The sequence below is a fragment of the Arachis ipaensis genome, chromosome B8 (assembly GCF_059453495.1).
Source record: "Arachis ipaensis isolate K30076 ecotype BB chromosome B8, ASM5945349v1, whole genome shotgun sequence".
In the NCBI taxonomy this organism is placed as follows: domain Eukaryota; kingdom Viridiplantae; phylum Streptophyta; class Magnoliopsida; order Fabales; family Fabaceae; genus Arachis; species Arachis ipaensis.
The window spans coordinates 112142191-112160949 of NC_142443.1; the positions used below are offsets into that span (position 1 = coordinate 112142191).

At 36.2% G+C, this 18759-nt stretch overlaps 3 protein-coding genes and 1 pseudogene across 6 annotated transcripts; 2 read left to right on the forward strand and 2 right to left on the reverse strand.

Moving 5' to 3' along the window:
* Window positions 1-689: 689 nt before the first annotated feature.
* LOC148549280 (zinc finger BED domain-containing protein RICESLEEPER 2-like) lies at window positions 690-2414 on the reverse strand (annotated as a pseudogene).
* Window positions 2415-6999: 4585 nt separating this feature from the next.
* LOC148549281 (uncharacterized) lies at window positions 7000-9422 on the forward strand. The gene is made up of 2 exons (XM_088495249.1): window positions 7000-7182; window positions 7461-9422. Exon 2 carries the CDS (start codon window positions 7461-7463, stop codon window positions 9420-9422), a length of 1962 nt encoding a protein of 653 aa, XP_088351375.1. The 5' UTR covers window positions 7000-7182.
* A 1458-nt stretch (window positions 9423-10880) lies between these two features.
* LOC110265339 (uncharacterized) lies at window positions 10881-11377 on the reverse strand. Its single transcript, XM_021108292.2, has 2 exons — window positions 11183-11377; window positions 10881-11111 (listed from the first exon to the last, which is right to left on the reverse strand). Exons 1-2 carry the CDS (start codon window positions 11375-11377, stop codon window positions 10881-10883), a joined length of 426 nt encoding a protein of 141 aa, XP_020963951.1.
* Window positions 11378-12762: 1385 nt separating this feature from the next.
* LOC107613488 (GTP 3',8-cyclase) lies at window positions 12763-18503 on the forward strand. Of its 4 annotated transcripts, none has more exons than XM_088497377.1 (7): window positions 12763-13027; window positions 13842-14262; window positions 14828-15448; window positions 15661-15828; window positions 15925-16116; window positions 17455-17523; window positions 17801-18503. In XM_088497377.1, the coding sequence occupies exons 2-7, from the start codon at window positions 14182-14184 to the stop codon at window positions 17882-17884; spliced, it is 1215 nt and encodes a 404-aa protein (XP_088353503.1). In that variant the 5' UTR covers window positions 12763-13027; window positions 13842-14181; the 3' UTR covers window positions 17885-18503. The 4 variants fall into 4 exon arrangements, with proteins under 4 accessions (XP_088353503.1, XP_020965288.1, XP_088353505.1 ...); XM_088497379.1 differs by having other exon boundaries at window positions 12792-13027; window positions 13849-14262; XM_088497378.1 differs by having other exon boundaries at window positions 12812-13116.
* Window positions 18504-18759: the final 256 nt, after the last annotated feature.

Genomic DNA, 18759 nt, shown 5'->3' on the forward strand with positions numbered 1-18759 from the left:
TGACAATAGCTAATCTATATAACATTTAATCATTCTCAAAACATCAAAAGAATACCACCAAAAAATCTCTCTAAAACAACAACCACAAAGTATCAAAAGATGCCAAGTTACCAACAAAATCATCAAACAACCACAACCTTTGAGGAAAATATATTTGCAAATAACAAAATATACTTTTGTCATTTTAAAACAAATCTTTGAATGAAAGTATTAAACCAAATGAGAATATTAAGCATACCTAGTCATCATTAAGATTATCAATTGATGCCACCATAGAACAAGCACCATCATTAGAGGAAAATATATCTGCCAACGGAATCAAATTAATTATCAAGTCTATATTCAACAACTTTTAATTGGTAACTAATACCTAAATTCTAAAATAGAAAGATGACAAAAATAAAAATAAAATAAAATGAGAAGAAATATGAAACAAATTCTATACCTTGATCAACTTGTTGAAGAACTTCACCATCATCATCTAAATCAGAGAAAAGATCTTCCTTAAGCCAATCTCCTGTGCAGACTAAGGCTTCTACCATTCTAGGTGTTAAGAAACTGCGGTATGGATCGAGGACTCTTCCTCCAGTACTAAATGTAGACTCCGAAGCTACCGTAGAAACAGGTATAGCCAATACCTCACGAGCCATATTTCCAAGAATTGGAAATCGGGTTGAGTTGACCTTCCACTAGTTTAGTATATCGAACTTATGGGAGTATGACTCGCATTCTTCTTGTAAATATCTATCAAGTTCAGATCTTGTATTTATTCTACGACCGGTTGCTTGCAGAAAAAAGCCCATGCCATAAAGATCGGTATTAATGTTGTTGGCTTGAACATCTTGCGTATCAGCTTCACTTGCTTCCTCAGAACTTTGGTATTGCTGATAAAGTAACTTTATGTACTTGGACAACTTTGACTTCAATTCACCTTCTTTTTCTTCTCCAAATAAGTAATCCAAGAAATAATTGACATACTCAATCTTTTGCATTGGATTAAGTACAATAGCAATCAATAACAACATATTCACCGAATTAGGATTGCCCCAATACTTCTCATACTTAACCCTCATCCTTTCTGCCATTGACATACTACTAAAATCAATAGAATCACAAGAATGACAAATAAATCGTCCAATTGAAAATACTTCCTTCATATACATATCACTGGTAACATATAAAGTACTAGAAACACGTATAGTGACATCATTAAACACTCGCAAAAATGGTACAATGGACTCAGCATACTCCCAGTTTGAATCAAAAGGAATACCTCTCCCTTTTCCTCCGTTCATCTCTCCTATATAGGTATTATCTTTCAAAGCAAGCAACTCAAATGCTTTGCGATGCTTCAAAGCTACCTCTAACATTTGATAGGTAGAGTTCCACCTAGTCTCAACATCCATGCAAGGCAAGCCTTTATATTGAATTTTTTCTAGTTCAACACACTTTTGAAACCTACTAGCTCTAAATGGAGAAGATCTAACATATTTTACTGCACTGCAAATCCTCAAGACTGATTCATCAATCTCTTTCAACCCTTCTTTTACAATTAAGTTTATAATATGTGCACAACACCTCATATGAATAAATTCACCATTCAAAATAATGCTATTCCAAGAATTCAATCGCTGCTTCAGATATTTAATTGCAACATTATTAGACGAGGCATTATCAACTGTCACACTAAATACCCGATTCAAATTCTCATTATTTAAACAAGATTCAATTGTTGCTCCTATAACCTCTCCTGAATGACTTGTCACTTGACAAAAATTAAGTATCTTTTTATGTAATTTCCAATCCAAATCAACAAAATGTGCTGTCAAACTCATATAAGTAAAATTTTGAATTGAAGTCCAAGTGTCAGTGGTTAGACATACTCTACCATAATTTGCCGAGAGAAAATCTTGTAACTTCATCTTCTCTTCAGCATAAAGAGCTCCAATGTCACGTGCTAATGTAGTCCGTGAAGGAACTTTGAATCTTGCTTGTAGGGCATGCACAAATCTTCGGAATTTCTGGCTTTCAACGGAGCGAAATGGTAGCTCTTCCCCAATAAACATTTCCACAAGTGCCCTTCGAGCCTCCTCTTGGTCAAATTTGGAAGCACTAGATGAATTTAAAACACCACGCTCATCTATAGTCGGTGTGGTCGTTGTTTTTCTTCTTTTGTTCTAATCATTATTAGGATTTTGCTTGCATCTTCTCAAATGACCACCCATTGAGCTGATTCAATTCCCATATTGTATTAAGCTACCACAATATTTGCATTTAGCCTTCTTCTCGGTAGCATTCTCTATATCAAAATGATCCCAGATAGCTGACCGATTCTTACGAACACCTGATGATGGAGAAGATGGTTGAGTGCTAGCGGACATCCCTGCTGCTTCAATATTACTGTTTTTAGTCATCTTGCTCTGGATATAAAGCAAGGTGTACATAACCCAAAATTTGGTGCCAAACATGCTAAAATTAACACAAACTAATCCAAAGAAACAACAGCCAATAAAACTTCAGCATGATTCATAAACTAATCCATGTTCATATATCTCGCAAAAAAAACACGACCCAAGGATTATGAAATTAAATTAGAATATGTTTAGTCAACTAAATTAGAATATGTTTAGTAAACTAAATAAGACAATTATTCTTAATTCTAATCAAAACGTTTGGAGGAAAATAAAATAAAAAGTTACTTAGTTTCTGCATTGTATCTGTATATTTTGGAAATCTAGAAAAAATTAAAGAAAAAAACGCCTTTGTCAAATGAGCTATTTACACTTTACAGCACTCAAAAGTAACCATTTTGATTTTGATCATCCTATTTCATCAGAACATTCAAGCACATTAAGCCAACTAACCTACCATCACTTTCTCATCCAAAAATTTCAATCCTACTCTGTCATAATTTTGTTCTATTTATCATGAGTTTAGTAATTAAAAACAATGCAATAATTCAGTCATCCTATTTCTACTTAAATGTGAGATACCGTGTATTTTTGCTAAGCAAGAACAATGTCATTATGACAATTCATTTATCCAACAAAATAAACACACTTCCACATAAATATTTCCCCCAGTGGTAAAAAATAAGAAGCGACTCACTGACTTGGCAATTTGGAACAGAAACAACAAACATGGGCACAAGTCAGAAAAGAGGAAGACTATTATTATTATCAATGCAAGTTATGATTTCCACCAATAAAAACCACTACCACCACCAACAACAATATTGTGAACAAGAGGGATTACGATACAACATTTTTACATGATCATTTCAAGTTAAACAAGAGATAGACACAACCAAGTTTCCAAATTACACCTTAGAAGCTCCACCTATTTAAAGTACATTATCTATCTCCCTCCCTTAGCATAAATGTTCATGGCTAATCTTAAAACAAACATGAAAGGGTATCAATCCAAACAACACTTATCAATTATGATACAGAGAGTATACGATATCCAAACAACACAATTAAATTAGACTATATTTCTTTTGAACCATTTTTTGTATGGGTCCATATTAGTCACCTTAAAGTCAGCTTCATTCATATCCTAATCAATGATAGCATAAACTTTTTGCCAAATACATCCACTCCTAATCTTTTATTTTATTGCATTTGCTCAGCCACGTTGAACTGTTGATAGAATTTAAATTATACAGAGGACTCTGAGTCTAGCATTCTACTACGCAACATTCATTATCATAGTCCACAGACCTAAAGCATATATCCATGACATCCATATTCTATCTTGAATCCTAGGCGTTAAAGCCCTAGTCCCTACCCCACAAAATCAATCTCCCAATTACTATGCAGTTTGTGAGTTGATCCAAGTGCAACTACAAAAATTGTGCTCTGGTATCCTCCCCCAATTTCTCCCACCTTAAAATAATGATGAAATTGCACGACATGACCTGCTGAGATCCTACTTCACCAGAAAACCATATATGCAACAAAACCCATATGAACCTTTTTGTTTTTCAAAAAAGTAAGCAAATAAGCAAAGCAACCCCATTGCCACTGAAAACTCTCTGTTCCTTGTCCAATAAAGACTAACCCACATCTAAAAGATCAAATCTTGCACATATCAACACATACTTAGAATCCAAGTATAACTTCCTAGAGCAACATAAGACCACTATTAGCTTAAGACTTAAGTCATAATAACAGCCCAGTTCCAGCAACAATTTCAACAATTTTGCAATAAAGTAGTAAATTTTAAACAGAAGACAAGGAAAATCTAATATATCCCTACTTTTAAAAAATCTCTATATACACCAATATAAAAGGTTTAAAATTTCCAACAGGTAATCTCGGAACAGGATATAAAAGTTCCAATAACTTTGAGATTAACACAACACTAAAGAGGCCCTACAATAGAGCAAGAGTGAACCAAATTGGTAGATGGAAAAAGGCCAACTTTTACAGCAGTAATAAGAGAAAGGCCCACAAGAAGACATAGAAACACAAGGAATACAAGGTTTAAAGCACAAGGAATACAAGGTCAAAATACTTGATAAACACAAGAAGACACAGAAAATGCTTGTTCTGATTGTGTTGGAACTGTTTGTTCTGGTTCAGTTTCACGAACTTTGTTTTGCTCCTGGGTGGAAGAACAAAATCTGCAATGCAATGAATTGCAAAATCAGACACGACAACCCAAAATTTCTCTAGAAGAAGAACGAGCAGAGGTAAAGGTAATGGTACTAACGCTGTGACCCAGTGGCAAGAAGCACGAGCAGAGGCGAATGGAAAGCCCACACCTGTGACGGCAAGTCGGCGAGACGGAGATGGTGAAACCAAAGAATGACAACGGCGAATGAGAAAGGAGAAGACCGAAGGAGAAGCGTCGAAGGAGAAGCGCCGAAGGAGAAGGAGAAGCGCAATGCCACAGTTGAAGGAGAAGCGCGATTTGTGCGTAGTGTGAACTGTGAACTGGTTCACCGAATTAGGGTTTTTCCAAATTTGGATCCTAATTCGGATTTGGATCCAGATATGGATTTAAGTTGGTTAATTGGTTTGGATTAAAAAACCAAACCATAAAATTGATGCAATGTGGTTTGGATGTTTTTTTTTTTAAAAACTGATTTTTTTAAAGTGGTTTGGTTTGGATTGGGTTTAAAATCTAAAATTTGGATTTTTTTGCCCAGTCCTACTCAACAAGCCATTTTTGCCATGTATAAAATGACAACGTTTCGGTAAAAAAAAAAGGACAAATCGATCCCTGTTCAAATTTCAATTGCCATCATGGCACTAAACAGACATATTCTTGACACATCATCAACGTTAACCGCCACATACGCAAATTCCGCTAGGTCTTGACGTTGGACAAGGAGGGAAAAGGAGGGACAAGCAGGGACAAGGGCCGAGAATACCATTTTTTTTTGGACAAGAATCGCTATGTCCTTCAAGAAAATGGACAGGGACTGGGTTCAGACTTTACTCATATTTCTTCTTTGTTAACAATACATTGTGCCTACATAACTATGTTATAAGATAACAAGGAGAAATTAAATTGAAAGTGAAAGTGAAATAATCCTTATCCTCTAAGTTTTATACTTTTGATGATGCCGGTAAAGCCAATATGAAAAGCGGAGACTCAACTTCAAACTCATCATCGTTGTCCTTTGAGAAGTTCATCATCAACGTTGAACAATCAGTTAATATCTCTCTCACGGTAAGTCAATTACTTTATCTTCGTTTATATCGTTATTGTGTTCATGTTGGCTTAAGTTTTCTACTTCAACTGCTTAGTGTTAGTGTGGAAGTGCTCAATTAAGAGTATGCTCAATTTCAATTCAGTTGGCAATTTAAGGTAGATGTCATTGATTGATAGTTTATAGCATCTGAAAGCTACGGATTTGCCAATGAGAATGAGAAATCAATACTCTGTAGAATGTTTTTGGTAATATGATGTTTGGTCTGTCATTTCTCATATTGAGGCTGTAATCTTGAATTGGCTAATATAATCCCCTCTCAGGGAAAGTGATGTCTATTTCTGTTTGCTTATTTTTTGCCTTGTTGATATTTTTCAGAATTCTGTGATAAAGATACTTGATACTTTGTACCATGATAGGGATTATGCAAGGTCTTTTGTTCTTGAAACAATTGCCAGGGTTCTTTATTTTGGTAAGTGCCATTCTTTAATAACTGTCGAGGGGCTTGAAGTTGTCATTTCTAACTCTAATTAATGAACAACAATCCTTGCTGGATGCTACTACACATAATTTACATGCTCTTTTGAAAGAATGAACATAACAAACCTGCATATGGCCCTTTTGTTTTCTTATAACTTCATCATACTTAGGAAACTTAAAATTGCACAGCTGTAATTTAGTGAAAATTACTGCACAATGTATTGTTTTAGTTATGAACACAGGGATATGCTGTGCATTGGTTGTAGATATTTGGTAATTATCTTTTAGTGAAGAATACAAAAGGAGTCTTAAACATCACATTGGAGTTTAATTTTTATTGTGCGAAATTATGGGTCTGTGTGCTTTTAAAATTCAAACATTAACATTTTTCATCAAATAAAGTATATCTTTATATGATTTCGTTCTGTGAGAGTGATATTATGATAATTAATTAATTAGTATGGTTTATGCACTTGAGAGAATGTGTACTATATACATGCAGAAAAAATAGAAAAGAAAGAAAGAAATAAATTATGGGTAGAAATATTTCCTTATTCAAATCTCAAAACTAGACTAAATCCCCATAGTGGTCCCCCAGATTCAGCCCGTGCACCAATTTTGCCCCTGAGATTCCAATTGCACTGTTTATGTCCCCCAGATTCCGATTCGAGCACCTTAATGGTCCTTCGAAGATTTTCCGGCGTGACTCAGCGACGGCGTTGCTTATGTGGCACAGCCACTGCCACGTTGGAGAGTCAGAACGACGTCATTTCATGGGGCAAAATGATTGAAAGCCCACACGTCGCCGTTTTGATCACAGTGAGAGTAGTAGTAACTTGGGCAAAAGGTTTGGTATTCGTTACGTCTTCTCCTCCATATTTTCTCACCTCTCTCAACGCTTGGTCTCCTCCTCCATAAGCAGTAGCGACAGGCAAGGGCACTGCTGCCTGGTTTCTTAACATTGCTGTACTGAACTTGGGGGAAGGTTCGTGGTTCACCATTGAAGCATCGACTGAAGAACCGTTTAAGCTAGCTTCAAGGTACAAATTTTATTATATTTTTTTGAATTTTTTGGATCATGTTTCATTCCTGATATGGCCGATTGTTAAATTTACTTGAACATGATGCATGTAGTTTGTGTTAGAATCCACTACCTGTTAGGGTTTTAGTGTTTTCCTTCTTCAAACTAGTAATGCATGCTCTGTTTCTTATGAAAAGAACAGGGGTTAATCTCTGGTGGTGTGTAATATCTAAGTTATTTGTTGTTTATGTGTTGCATGCGTGGTGAATTTTAAGCATTTTCTCTGTTATGTTGCAGATGAACGCCGAATTGTTAGACATAATGTTTCATCATGGGGGAAATTTTGAGAGGGGGAAGGATGGGAGATGGACATACACACCTGACAATAGGCATTGTTTGGGTGATCTGGATGTGGACAGGTTGGATGTATTATACCTGAGAAATTACTTCAAAGAGCTAGGCTATGAGACCATGAAGGAAGTTTGGTGGCAGGTCCCTGGGATGAGCCTGGAAGTAGGTTTGAGGCGTTTAGACTCTGATAATGAGTTGAGAGAGCTATGTTCTCATGGTGGAAAGAACAATGGGGTAGTGGATGTCTACATTGAACATGGCATTTCAGAACCTGAAATAGTACAAGGAGAGGATGTTGTTGTGCATGTTGATGACGAGGTGAGGGATCTTGGAGAGCAAGCCAAGTCAAATGCCAGGATGGTGAAAGACCCCCCTGTCAAACCTACCACCGAGAAGGACCATCCTAGGAGTTTAAGCATGGTAACATACAAGCCCCAAGCTAAAGAGGCGTTACTGAAGAAGAGCAATGTGAATTCTAACATGGAGTCCCAGCCTAAGCCTAAGTCAAAGTGTAAGCCTAAGACAGTTCCCAAACCCAAATCCATGCCCAGACAGAACAATGTAACTAGGACTAGGAGATATTGTCTAAGGTCTGTAGGGAAAGGTATTTCAAAAGCAAAGGAAAATGCTAGTGATCATGTTCTTTTATCCTCTGACTCAGACTCTCATGACAGCTACGAGAGTGCTGAGGACGAGGCCTATAAGCCACAAGAGCCGGATGATAGCTCAGATGAATCGGGCATTGGATATACTGTTCCTTCACAGAAGAAGAAAGTCAAGAAACCCAATGCAAGGAAGAAGGTCCAGGCTGAGAGTGGAAAGGAAAAAGGGAAGGCCAAGGTCTGTGTTGATGATGATGGATTTGTGGAAGACGTTTCTGATGAAGATATGGACATTGGATTTGTGGGGGGAGGTATAAAGGGGGATAACCATGATGCTTTTGATCCAGGGTCAGAATCGGATGGTGGCAATTCGTGGCACTCTTTGGAGATGAAAACACCACCTAATTCAGAGGATGAGCTGGTTGGAGAAGAAAGTTCAGAGGAGGTATTTCCGGTGTTTAGACATGGTGCTAGGTTCGGGGAACTACATTTAGAAGTCGGGATGAAGTTCAATACTAAGTGGGAGTTCAAGGAGGCAGTGAGGGAGTTCACTATACAAGAAGGGAGACGGATGAGGTTTAGGAAGAATGATGGTAAAAGGGTGAGGGCAGTATGTAAGGTGAAGGATTGCAAGTGGGTTGTATACGCATCAAGGGACCACGAAGACAGTTGCTGGCAAGTTAAGACTTTCTTCAATGACCACACTTATCCACGAGAGGATAAAAACAGGGCAGCAAATAGAAATTGGGTTGCAGGTAAGTTGGTAAAAAAACTAAGGAAATATCCCAATTTCAGGAACTGTGAGGCTACAACATATTTCAAGACGAAATATGACTTGTCGCTCAATAGGAACTCTATATCACGGGCACTGTGTGATGCTAGAAATATAGTCTATGGGGATGCCAAGGAGCAACATGCTATGCTTAGGGACTATGGTGAAACACTATTGAAAACAAACTCGGGATCAACTGTTCAGATATGCACAAAGCCACAGCCTAGTGGTGAGGTCATATTTGAGAGGATGTATGTCTGCTTGAGTGGCTGCAAGTCAGGTTTCAAGGCTGGCTGTCGTCCGTTAATTGGACTTGATGGGGCTTTTCTAAAAACTATTTTCGGGGGGCAAATTCTATCGGCTGTTGGACAAGATGCTAATCATCATGTCTATGTCATTGCCTGGGCAGTTGTGGAAGTGGAGAACTTTGAGAATTGGAAGTGGTTTCTAGAGTTGCTACATGAGGATCTTGGAGACTACAAGACCCATGGGTGGAACTTCATCTCTGATATGCAAAAGGTAATTTCTTACTGAAACCTTAATCCTTACTCTCACATAAGTTTAAATGTGTAAAACTGTGTTAGCTTGATGTAGTGCATATAGTGCAGTATACTGCCATATTGTGATGATACCTAAGATATAATTGTTTGATACTTTGTGGTATATACTATGGTGTGCTGTTAGTGTCTGCTGCTATACTGTGAATACTGCTCTGATCTAATTGTTTGATTACGTACTATACCATGATGGTGTGCTGTTAGGTACTATTACGGTGATCGATTTTCAAAGTTAGGGATTATTATGGTGAAGGATTGGCAAAGTTAGGGACTATTATGGTTATCGTTATGCAAAGTTAGGGACTATTATGGTGATCGATTTTCAAAGTTATGGACTATTATGGTAACATAATGCTTGATATCTTCAGGGATTACTGCCTGCTATGAAAGCCGTGATGCCTAATGTGGGACACCGATTCTGTGTCTGGCACTTGTGGCGAAATTTCAATAAGCAGTGGAAGGACCTGGAGCTTAGGGGACTGTTATGGGAGTGTGCTAGAGCTACAACATTTCAAGAGTTTAAGGTACATAAAGACCCTAAAAATGCTAGTGCACAAGCAACTGCAACTGCCCAGGCCACCACAACTGACACTGCAACTGCCTCTGCATCTGCCAGTGCCACTGCAACTGCTACTCCAAATGCAACTACTACTGCTACAGCTACGGCTAATGCTAATATTACCATCAATTCTGCTCCTATTGGTCAAGCATCAGAAATTGATCCGTCACAGCCAATTTGTTCTGAACCAGAAGACTCTCAAAAGGTACAATTTTAATTCTATAATAAGCCTTTGTAATTCATGGAGTAAAAACTCTGAAAAAGGTTTACTGAGTGACAATGTTTGGTATTTATTTCTGGTTTGAAATTTGTGTAGTTCACTGAAGTAACCGGGGAACCAGCCACAAGACCTGCCAAACTGCCTACTAGAAGAAGGTCACCTCCAACAACCCCTTCTACAGCACTAGACCCAATGAAGGGTGCGAGTTCTGCCACTGCTTCACGATTCACAAATTTTCTGAAGTTTGTGCCGACTCCTGGATTTAAGCACCCCCGAAAGAAGTGAACTTTCATATTAGGACATTAGGACATTTTGCTTGTCAAGTGTTTGTTTTTTGTTAAAAGATACAGTGACTGCGCTCACTCTAAACAATGGTTCATTTTGTTGATTACTAATCAAGTATGTCATGCTACTTGTTCAATTACTTATGGTTGTAATGTGTTAAAACTATGAATGGTTTGCCATATTTTGGTATTGATCAATTAATACTGTCCATGGTTTGGATCAATCTTGCTGTTACTTATTTACAAGTTCTTTTACTTCATCCAACAGGATATTATATTATATCAAAGTAAGATGATTTACACAAACCTTGTTATGTTACCACATAACAGTTTCATTCATTAATTTGGGAACTGCATTACATTGACATGTTCTCAACCCTTTAATAGCACCAATCCTACAAAAACAACAATTACTAAGAACCCAAATCCAAGAACATGAGTTATGAATTTCAGATTCCTAATGTCTGCCTCCATCTTGCCCATCCGCCATGCAAAGTTCATCTTCCTGTCACCATCATCATCTCCTGCAACAGCTCCTTCAGACAACTCCTCTTGCACAGAATCAGCCCAGACGAATAACCCACACCATGTTTTCCCACTTATCTGCAACCAACCAAAATAATCAACCGAAAAAAAAATTTTCAATCTGCTACAAATTATTAAATTTTACTCACATTATAGTTGGGGCAACCAAAGAAGGGCTTGTTAGGATGCGACTCCGTCCCAGACCACCTTAGCACCGGGCGACAACCACAGCCGCACCAGTCCGGAACCCGTCCATGCCTGCTTCGCGTCGTGCTTCTTCTCCAGTTCTCCGTCGACGATGATCGGTTGGAACTTCCTGCAACATGGCTCCCACTTTCTCTCATGGGGGACAGCTATTGGTGTACAGAAGAGATGCAGAAGAAGATGTTGATGGAGAGAACCTCAATGGGAAGGCCAACGAAATTTTAGGGTTTAAAAATGAGGACAGGGACTACATTAGGGAATTTTATCACACATTCCACGTCATATGTACACTACGGCGTCCAACGTGGTAGTGGCTGTGCCACATAAGCAACGCCGTCGCTGAGTCACGTCGGAAAATCTTCGAAGGACCATTAAGGTGCTCGAATCGGAATCTGGGGGACATAAACAGTGCAATTGGAATCTCAGGGGCAAAATTGGTGCACGGACTGAATCTGGGGAACCACTATGGGGATTTAGTCCTCAAAACTATATATTAGGCCAACATGACTATATATATACATATCATACACTTTAGTTATTATTTTGGTCTGGATAAGCTCTCACTCATAACTTGTAATGCAATTTGTATTTTTGGAGATCTGAAAATAATTAAATCCTTATGCTTCAATGGATATATTAACAAGATAAGTAGATAACAAACTATGTTGTCTAAGATCAGTGATGGAACTTGAAAAAATTTGTTGGAGGGTCAAAAATCTTAATAAAAAATTTTATAATAGTATTTATATTAAAATAAAATTTATAAATATAATTATTTTATTTTTAATTTATTATTAATATATAAGATTATATATGGTTAAGATTAATAAAAAATAATTTTAATTTTGATTAATAAAAAATTTTGTTTAGGTTAATAAGCGAATTTGATTTTAAATAAAAAATCAATTTAAAGAAAATCAGTTTTTACATAAAAAAAATTAGTTTTTGCACGTCAAAATATATTTTTATTTAGAAAACTACTTTTTTTTTTTATCTAAATACTGATTTTTCTTTTTAAAAATTGATTTTTTATTTAAATTATATAAAATCAATTATAACTTATAAATTATTTTTCAATATTTTTTAAAACATTAATTTTATTTTTGATAATATTTATTTTTTAAAAGTCTCAAGATTAATTATTTTTATTATTACTTTTATTATAAATTAAATAATATAATACAACAAAATAAAGTCTTAAATTTCTAATAAAATAAAAATATCAAAATTTATTAATGTAAATAGTGTTATACTATAATGATATTAAATTTGTAAAGTTAATTTAAAAATAAAATAATAACTTTTTATTAATAACTGATATTAATCTTATAAAAATTGGATCGGATTGATCGGTCGAATTGGTTTAATCGCGAAACGGTAGCTTAAGCGGTTCGATTTATTAGCAGAAACCGATGTTCTAGAAATTGAATACAAACTGCTCGGCCGGTCAAATTGGATCGGGACCCGGCCGGTTTACAAGAAACGACGCCGTTTCCTTTTTTAAATGAAAAAAGCGGTTGCACGCGTTTGGCTCCCTTCTCCGATTCCTTCCTTAGTCATCAGCAAAATGCCCTAGCCTCCACCAAAGAAAGCAAACCCTAGCCTCTACCAATCTTGTCGCCGTCTGTCGGAGTGAGAGACTGGTGCTGCCGCCTCCGTCGCACTCAAGAACTACCATCTTCGTGCTATCGGCGTTCGTTACTTCGCTCTCACCATCCCCTGTTCGCTCTCATCAGTTGCCTGTTCGCCGTCGTCCGTTGCGCTCAACCGCTCTCCGTCGTCCGTCGAAGGTCAATGCTCACTGCTAGTGCTTGTTCTTCGTGTTTTTTTTTTATTGTCTGTTCAGAAACCAAACCCTCTTCATGCTTGTTCTTCGATGGTTAGTGATCGTCATTTTTTAATACTCACTGTTGGTGTTTTGTTTTTCATTGATTGATGATTATTGATTAAGTGATGTGTTGCTGTTTTGTTTTTTTACTTTGTGCTTGAGTTAATTGGATGCTCTGTCATTGCTTAGTGCTTGTTCTTGGTTGATTGGCTTTGCTCACTACTCTGGCTTGTTCTAGCCTGTTCTTGATTAATGAACTCTGTTACTGGCTTATTGATTGATGCTAAATTGGTACTAATAAACTGTTTTTGGCTTGTTCTTGCTTTTTTTCTGATGTTAAATTTTATTAAAGTTTCTTGATTTTGTGCTCATTACCTCACTCGGTGCTTTTTTTTTGTTGTTAATCATTGTGCTAATCTTGTTAAAATTGAGTTAAAATTGATAATCTTTTGAAGTTTGATGTATAATAGGTTGATTTCAAGCTGAGATTTTCTTCTAACAATGATACTGACAACTGGAATAACTTAACAATTGGACTATTCATGGAAAACATCTACATAATTTTCATATTTTATTGATGAGCATTTGAGCTGTTTATATTTGAAGCTTGTAAAACAGATGGAATGCTTTCTATAAAAACCACGAGTAAGTTTAATGTTCTTATCACAGTTAGTTTTGCTTTGATTTCATTGAATACATGCATACACCTCAAGCTTGAATATGTTTTGAGCCATAGTATTAAAATGTTTTGAAATTTCTACTTGAAACTTTATTAGGGAGCAGCTCAAAGTTAGGAGTGGAGTAGCTTGCAGCATTGAAAACCATCAACACAATGAACTGGTGATAGAGGCAGTCATAATAATAAGTAACATGCCAGTAGACATGTTCTGTAATTTTATATTATAGCAATACACATATTCTATAATTTTTATTGTGTTGATGATTTATTGATTGTTTTTTATTGTGTTGATGAGAGTTGTTCTATAATTTATTTATTATTTTATTTTAAAACGGTTTTTTCGGTTGAATTACGGTTGGACCAATGAACCAGTGAACCAGTGAATAAAATGGTTCAATGACCGGTCCGGTTCTCAGAACCTTGGTTATAATTAATTGATGATTGCATTAATAACGAGGCGCTTCTTATCAAAATTCCCTGGTTGGCGTTTCGGCTTCGGACAATCCAATTCCTTATTGGTACTGCTCTTTCTCTCGTTTACTATATATGTAACTTACTCTGTCAATTTACTTAGCTTGTTCTTTTGGTCATGAAAATGCATTGATCATCAAGCTCTACTTTGATTTTCTAATGGATTAGGAAAATGGATTCTTGGGTTCTTACATACACGAGCAACATAGTTATCATATGTATGTTGTCCTTGTCAATGACTCGTAAATTTGATAATAAAGTTGCAAGAATCTCTTAAGTTCTATAGTGAAAAACACAGTCAGTCATTTAGTTGCGCCCTTGTTATGGGCCGAATTTCGATTCTTGAAGCGATGGTAAGATTGTTGCATAAATCTTCTCTATCCAATCCTGCTTGATAGGAATTTTGTGCTGTGAGTTGTAAATATTGATAACCATTTGCATCTTAATGAAAATTGTTATTTTTTGTCCTTGGATTTTGTCTAAGTATTCTAATTAATAATTAGATTTTTCTTATTCCATGTTGTATTAATCCGGAGTGTGGTGGTGATGATATATCTAAGTCTTTTGTTTTATGAGATTGTGGTTGGATAATCTGCAAATTTTGTAAAGCAGGTGAATTGTGAGGCGGGGTCTCATTGTGCTAGCAGAAGTACCAATGGTCAAGTCAATTTCAGTGGCAACTTGAATGAATATTCCACAAGAACTTATGAAACATCGTGCGCTACATCGCTTGACAATCAGCCAAAGGATAACACTGTTTCTGATATGTTAGTAGATTCATTTGGACGGTTGCACACTTACTTCAGAATATCGTTAACAGAACGGTGCAATTTACGGTGTCAGTATTGTATGCCAGCAGACGGCGTGGAGCTAACTCCTAACGCTCAGCTTTTGACAAATGCTGAGATTTTGCGACTAGCAAATCTCTTTGTAAGTTCCGGGGTAAATAAAATACGGTTGACTGGTGGGGAGCCAACTGTAAGAAAGGATATTGAAGATATATGCATGGGGTTGTCAAAATTGAAGGGACTGGAGACATTGACCATGACTACAAATGGTATCACCCTAGCAAGGAAACTTCCAAGGCTGAAAGAATGTGGCCTTACTTCTGTGAACATTAGTTTGGACACATTGGTACCTGCAAAGTTTGAGTTTATGACAAGACGGAAAGGGCATGAAAAAGTAATGAATTCAATTAATGCTGCTGTGGACCTTGGTTATAATCCTGTTAAGGTATTTGCTAGTGCTGGTCTTGTTTCTTCACTTTTTGAACACCTCCCATGTTATTAGCTTCCCTTGCAAAATTGTGAAATTCTTCATTGATTTGTAGTTTTTGTACATATTTCTATGTTGGATTATTCTTGTGTGAGACTTGATAGCCATGTTAAATTTCAAAGGTAACTGATTGATGCGTTTTAAGGTGTCCTTTATGTTTGTTGCTTCAGGTCAATGGTGTTGTAATGCGTGGATTTAATGATGATGAAATATGTGACTTTGTTGATCTGACAAGAGAAAAGCCTATTAATGTTCGTTTTATAGAATTCATGCCATTTGATGGAAATGTTTGGAATGTCAAGAAGCTTGTACCCTACTCAGAAATGATGGATAGAGTGGTAAGGTAGAACTCTGCAGGAGATCTCACTTGGATTTTTTTTTTTTGTGTTTTTTTTTTCTAGTTGAGACCCTTCGTCACCATTTTTATTAAACAGATAAAACATGTTCCTTCCATAAAGAGACTTCAGGATCACCCAACAGATACAGCCAAGAATTTCGCAATAGATGGACATCAAGGTAGAGTTTCATTTATCACATCAATGACGGAGCATTTTTGTGCTGGTTGCAATAGATTGCGAATACTAGCAGATGGAAACTTCAAAGTGTGTCTATTTGGTCCTTCAGAGGTAAGTCATATTTTTTGTTCTGCATGTCACCAGTAATTGTTAATTGCAATTTGAAGAGTATCTGTGTGATGTTAGATATATGTGGAATATTTAATGTTTCTAGTGAATCTACAATGTTATTATCATTAATGAGGATTTTATAGGTTTCTTAAAGTGAAGTGGGTATTGAATGAGATCATTAGGTAATGTGAGGAAAGGGCTTGGATTTAGAGTTGGTATTAGAAATACACAAATGCTTTTGGTGGATAAAATTTGGAGTAATGTTAATGCAAATCTTTTGCCATTATTGTGCTGTGTTCCGTAAGTTGCTTTCTACAAGTGATCAATGGCTTTACAGGACAATGGGAAAAAGAATAGGCAGCAACATATATTATAACATTGATGATTGAGCCTATGATTTCTACTCTTAGTCCTGAATTCTTGATATGGTTTGTTCTCAATTTTGGGGAAGATTCCTAATAGAGTGACTAACATAACTTTAAATAATTCATATTAGAAAGTAAGAGGTCTATACTACCTTGCCGAAAATGGATTTATTCACTAAATTTTGAAGTTTGTTCGTAATCTGGGAAAGTTAGATGAGAGCTTGTTTAATCCTTTCCTTGTGCTTCATGAAGATGAATTAATTCTCATTTTGGGTCTCTACTTGTACATTATTGGACCAGTGGTTGTCTTCGCTATCTTCAACTCTGGAATGCATAATTATTAGATTAATCCATGCTTGTTGCTTTTCCTATTAAGTTCTAGTTATTCATATGGTATAACATATAATGTGTGCTTTTGAACGATGTTTAGAATTATGCATGATGTTAGGTAGCATATTTTGTTAAGTGGTGTGAGTTTTTTGGTCACCATTGATGAGTAGAGTATATTCATTGTTTGACTTGTTTGGTGGAAGGTCTGTTTCGCAATTCGATGACCTTATTTTACCTTAGATATGAAAAATTATGTTTCACATTTTTCAGATTGAATGCCCATTTTCTTCTTTTCCTTTCTAATAATTTCTTAGATGCATAATCATATGAACCATCTACTGCTAAGTTCATCAAGAATTATACCTTAGACTCAGCTTACAGATATTCTTCCAAACTGTGCCATGAAAGCAAAGTGCCTCTCACAAAAATATTGGATCATGTGAACTTGATAAACGCTAACTTTTACAAGGCACACTGTGACTGTTGATTTTATCTGTTCAGGCCAAACCTATTTATGCAGTGATATGGACACTGGACAGTAGAAATCGGCCATTTAATATATATTGGATTGGATATTTAATGTGTTGTGTGACTTTAAGCAAGAGATTTTTGTGATATTTTATACGGCCTTGTCCTCTTGCAGGTAAGCTTAAGGGATCCCTTGCGACATGGTGCAGAGGATGATGAGCTTATGGAGATAATAGCAGCAGCGGTATGCACTTTTTGATTATTGCTAGGATTCAAAATTTCATCATGATAATTTAGAAATTTAATTAATCTATCAGGATTTGTTTTCTCATCCAATATGGTGGAATTATATTTGCTTTTAGTTTTAATGTAGTTTGTTCATTTCGGCATCATAAAATCTGTTATTGCTTTTTTATATTGTTGTGTAGCAACATAGTCGGTTATATACTCCTTGTTTAAGCTATGTCATCTGGAAGGTTCTACTATAATGTTCGAGTATTCTGGCCTTCTCTTTGGTGTAGGTGAAGAGGAAGAAAGCTTTGCATGCTGGAATGTTTGACCTTGCAAAGACAGCAAATAGGCCTATGATACATATCGGCGGATGAAGTCTTGTCATCTTCTCTTCCCCACTTCCTTAACTCCAAAAATTTAGGGCTTGCTTGGTGATAATGTTATCTTTTTTTAGGAATTTGCAAAAGAAAAAGTATATCATGAAAAGGAACACAATATTCACTCTTTTTTTTACAAAATTATGGAAACAGAAAACACTGAATGAAAGCACAAACCAAATATGCCCTTAGGTGTTCATTCTCTTAGGTGTGTTTGTGAGATGGGGTTTTAAAGGGAAAGTGGTGAAAGGAAGAGTTTGAAGAGTAATTATAAGTCAGTTTGTCTATTCAAATATTTCTTTCTCTTCCTCTCCTTGTAAAGCTTCAACCGCATTATTAGAGTTGTAGTTAAACGAAGTACCTCATTTGTGTGCAAGTTTAGGTGTCATGTGTCTTTCAAAATTGCTTATATTCAAGGAAAACCATAGCTGCCCGGCTGCCCCAGCCAGAAGGTCTTTCGTTCTCCTTATGGAGTGATACAGTGTTGTCTGTTTACTTTAGCATATATTTGGTCAAATGTTTTTCGGCCTACATTTTCAGATCATGTGTTGATTATCAAGATAATTATGTGTTGTTTATAAAATTGAGGTTATTTATTTGTTGTTTGTATAAGCCATATTTGAGGGTCAATAATCGACACATTATTCTATGCAGCTAGGTGGTTAACAAACCCAAATCTAGTGTCTTAGATAATGCACAGTGCAGTATAACAGTTGAGGCATTGTGAGTTTGTGACTAGAAAAATGAACTGCCTTTGTAATTGGGGAACTTTTTGGGATCAAATTATTCTGAAACGGGATGCACAATTTGTGTAAATTCTTTAGAGGGGGCAGACTAAAATTTGTTTGTAACAGTGTCTCGAGTGTCTATCA

Bases quoted from the DNA above. Each gene is read 5' to 3' on its own strand.
- LOC148549281 (XM_088495249.1), top strand. From the start codon at position 7,461: ATGAACGCCGAATTGTTAGACATAATGTTTCATCATGGGGGAAATTTT.
- LOC110265339 (XM_021108292.2), bottom strand. From the start codon at position 11,377: ATGAGAGAAAGTGGGAGCCATGTTGCAGGAAGTTCCAACCGATCATCG. The intron at 11,112-11,182 runs GTGAGTAAAATT...GGTTGGTTGCAG, and splicing joins TTGGTTGCCCCAACTATAAT to ATAAGTGGGAAAACATGGTG.
- LOC107613488 (XM_088497377.1), top strand. From the start codon at position 14,182: ATGATTGCATTAATAACGAGGCGCTTCTTATCAAAATTCCCTGGTTGG. The intron at 14,263-14,827 runs GTACTGCTCTTT...TTTGTAAAGCAG, and splicing joins GACAATCCAATTCCTTATTG to GTGAATTGTGAGGCGGGGTC. The intron at 15,449-15,660 runs GTATTTGCTAGT...TTGTTGCTTCAG, and splicing joins TTGGTTATAATCCTGTTAAG to GTCAATGGTGTTGTAATGCG.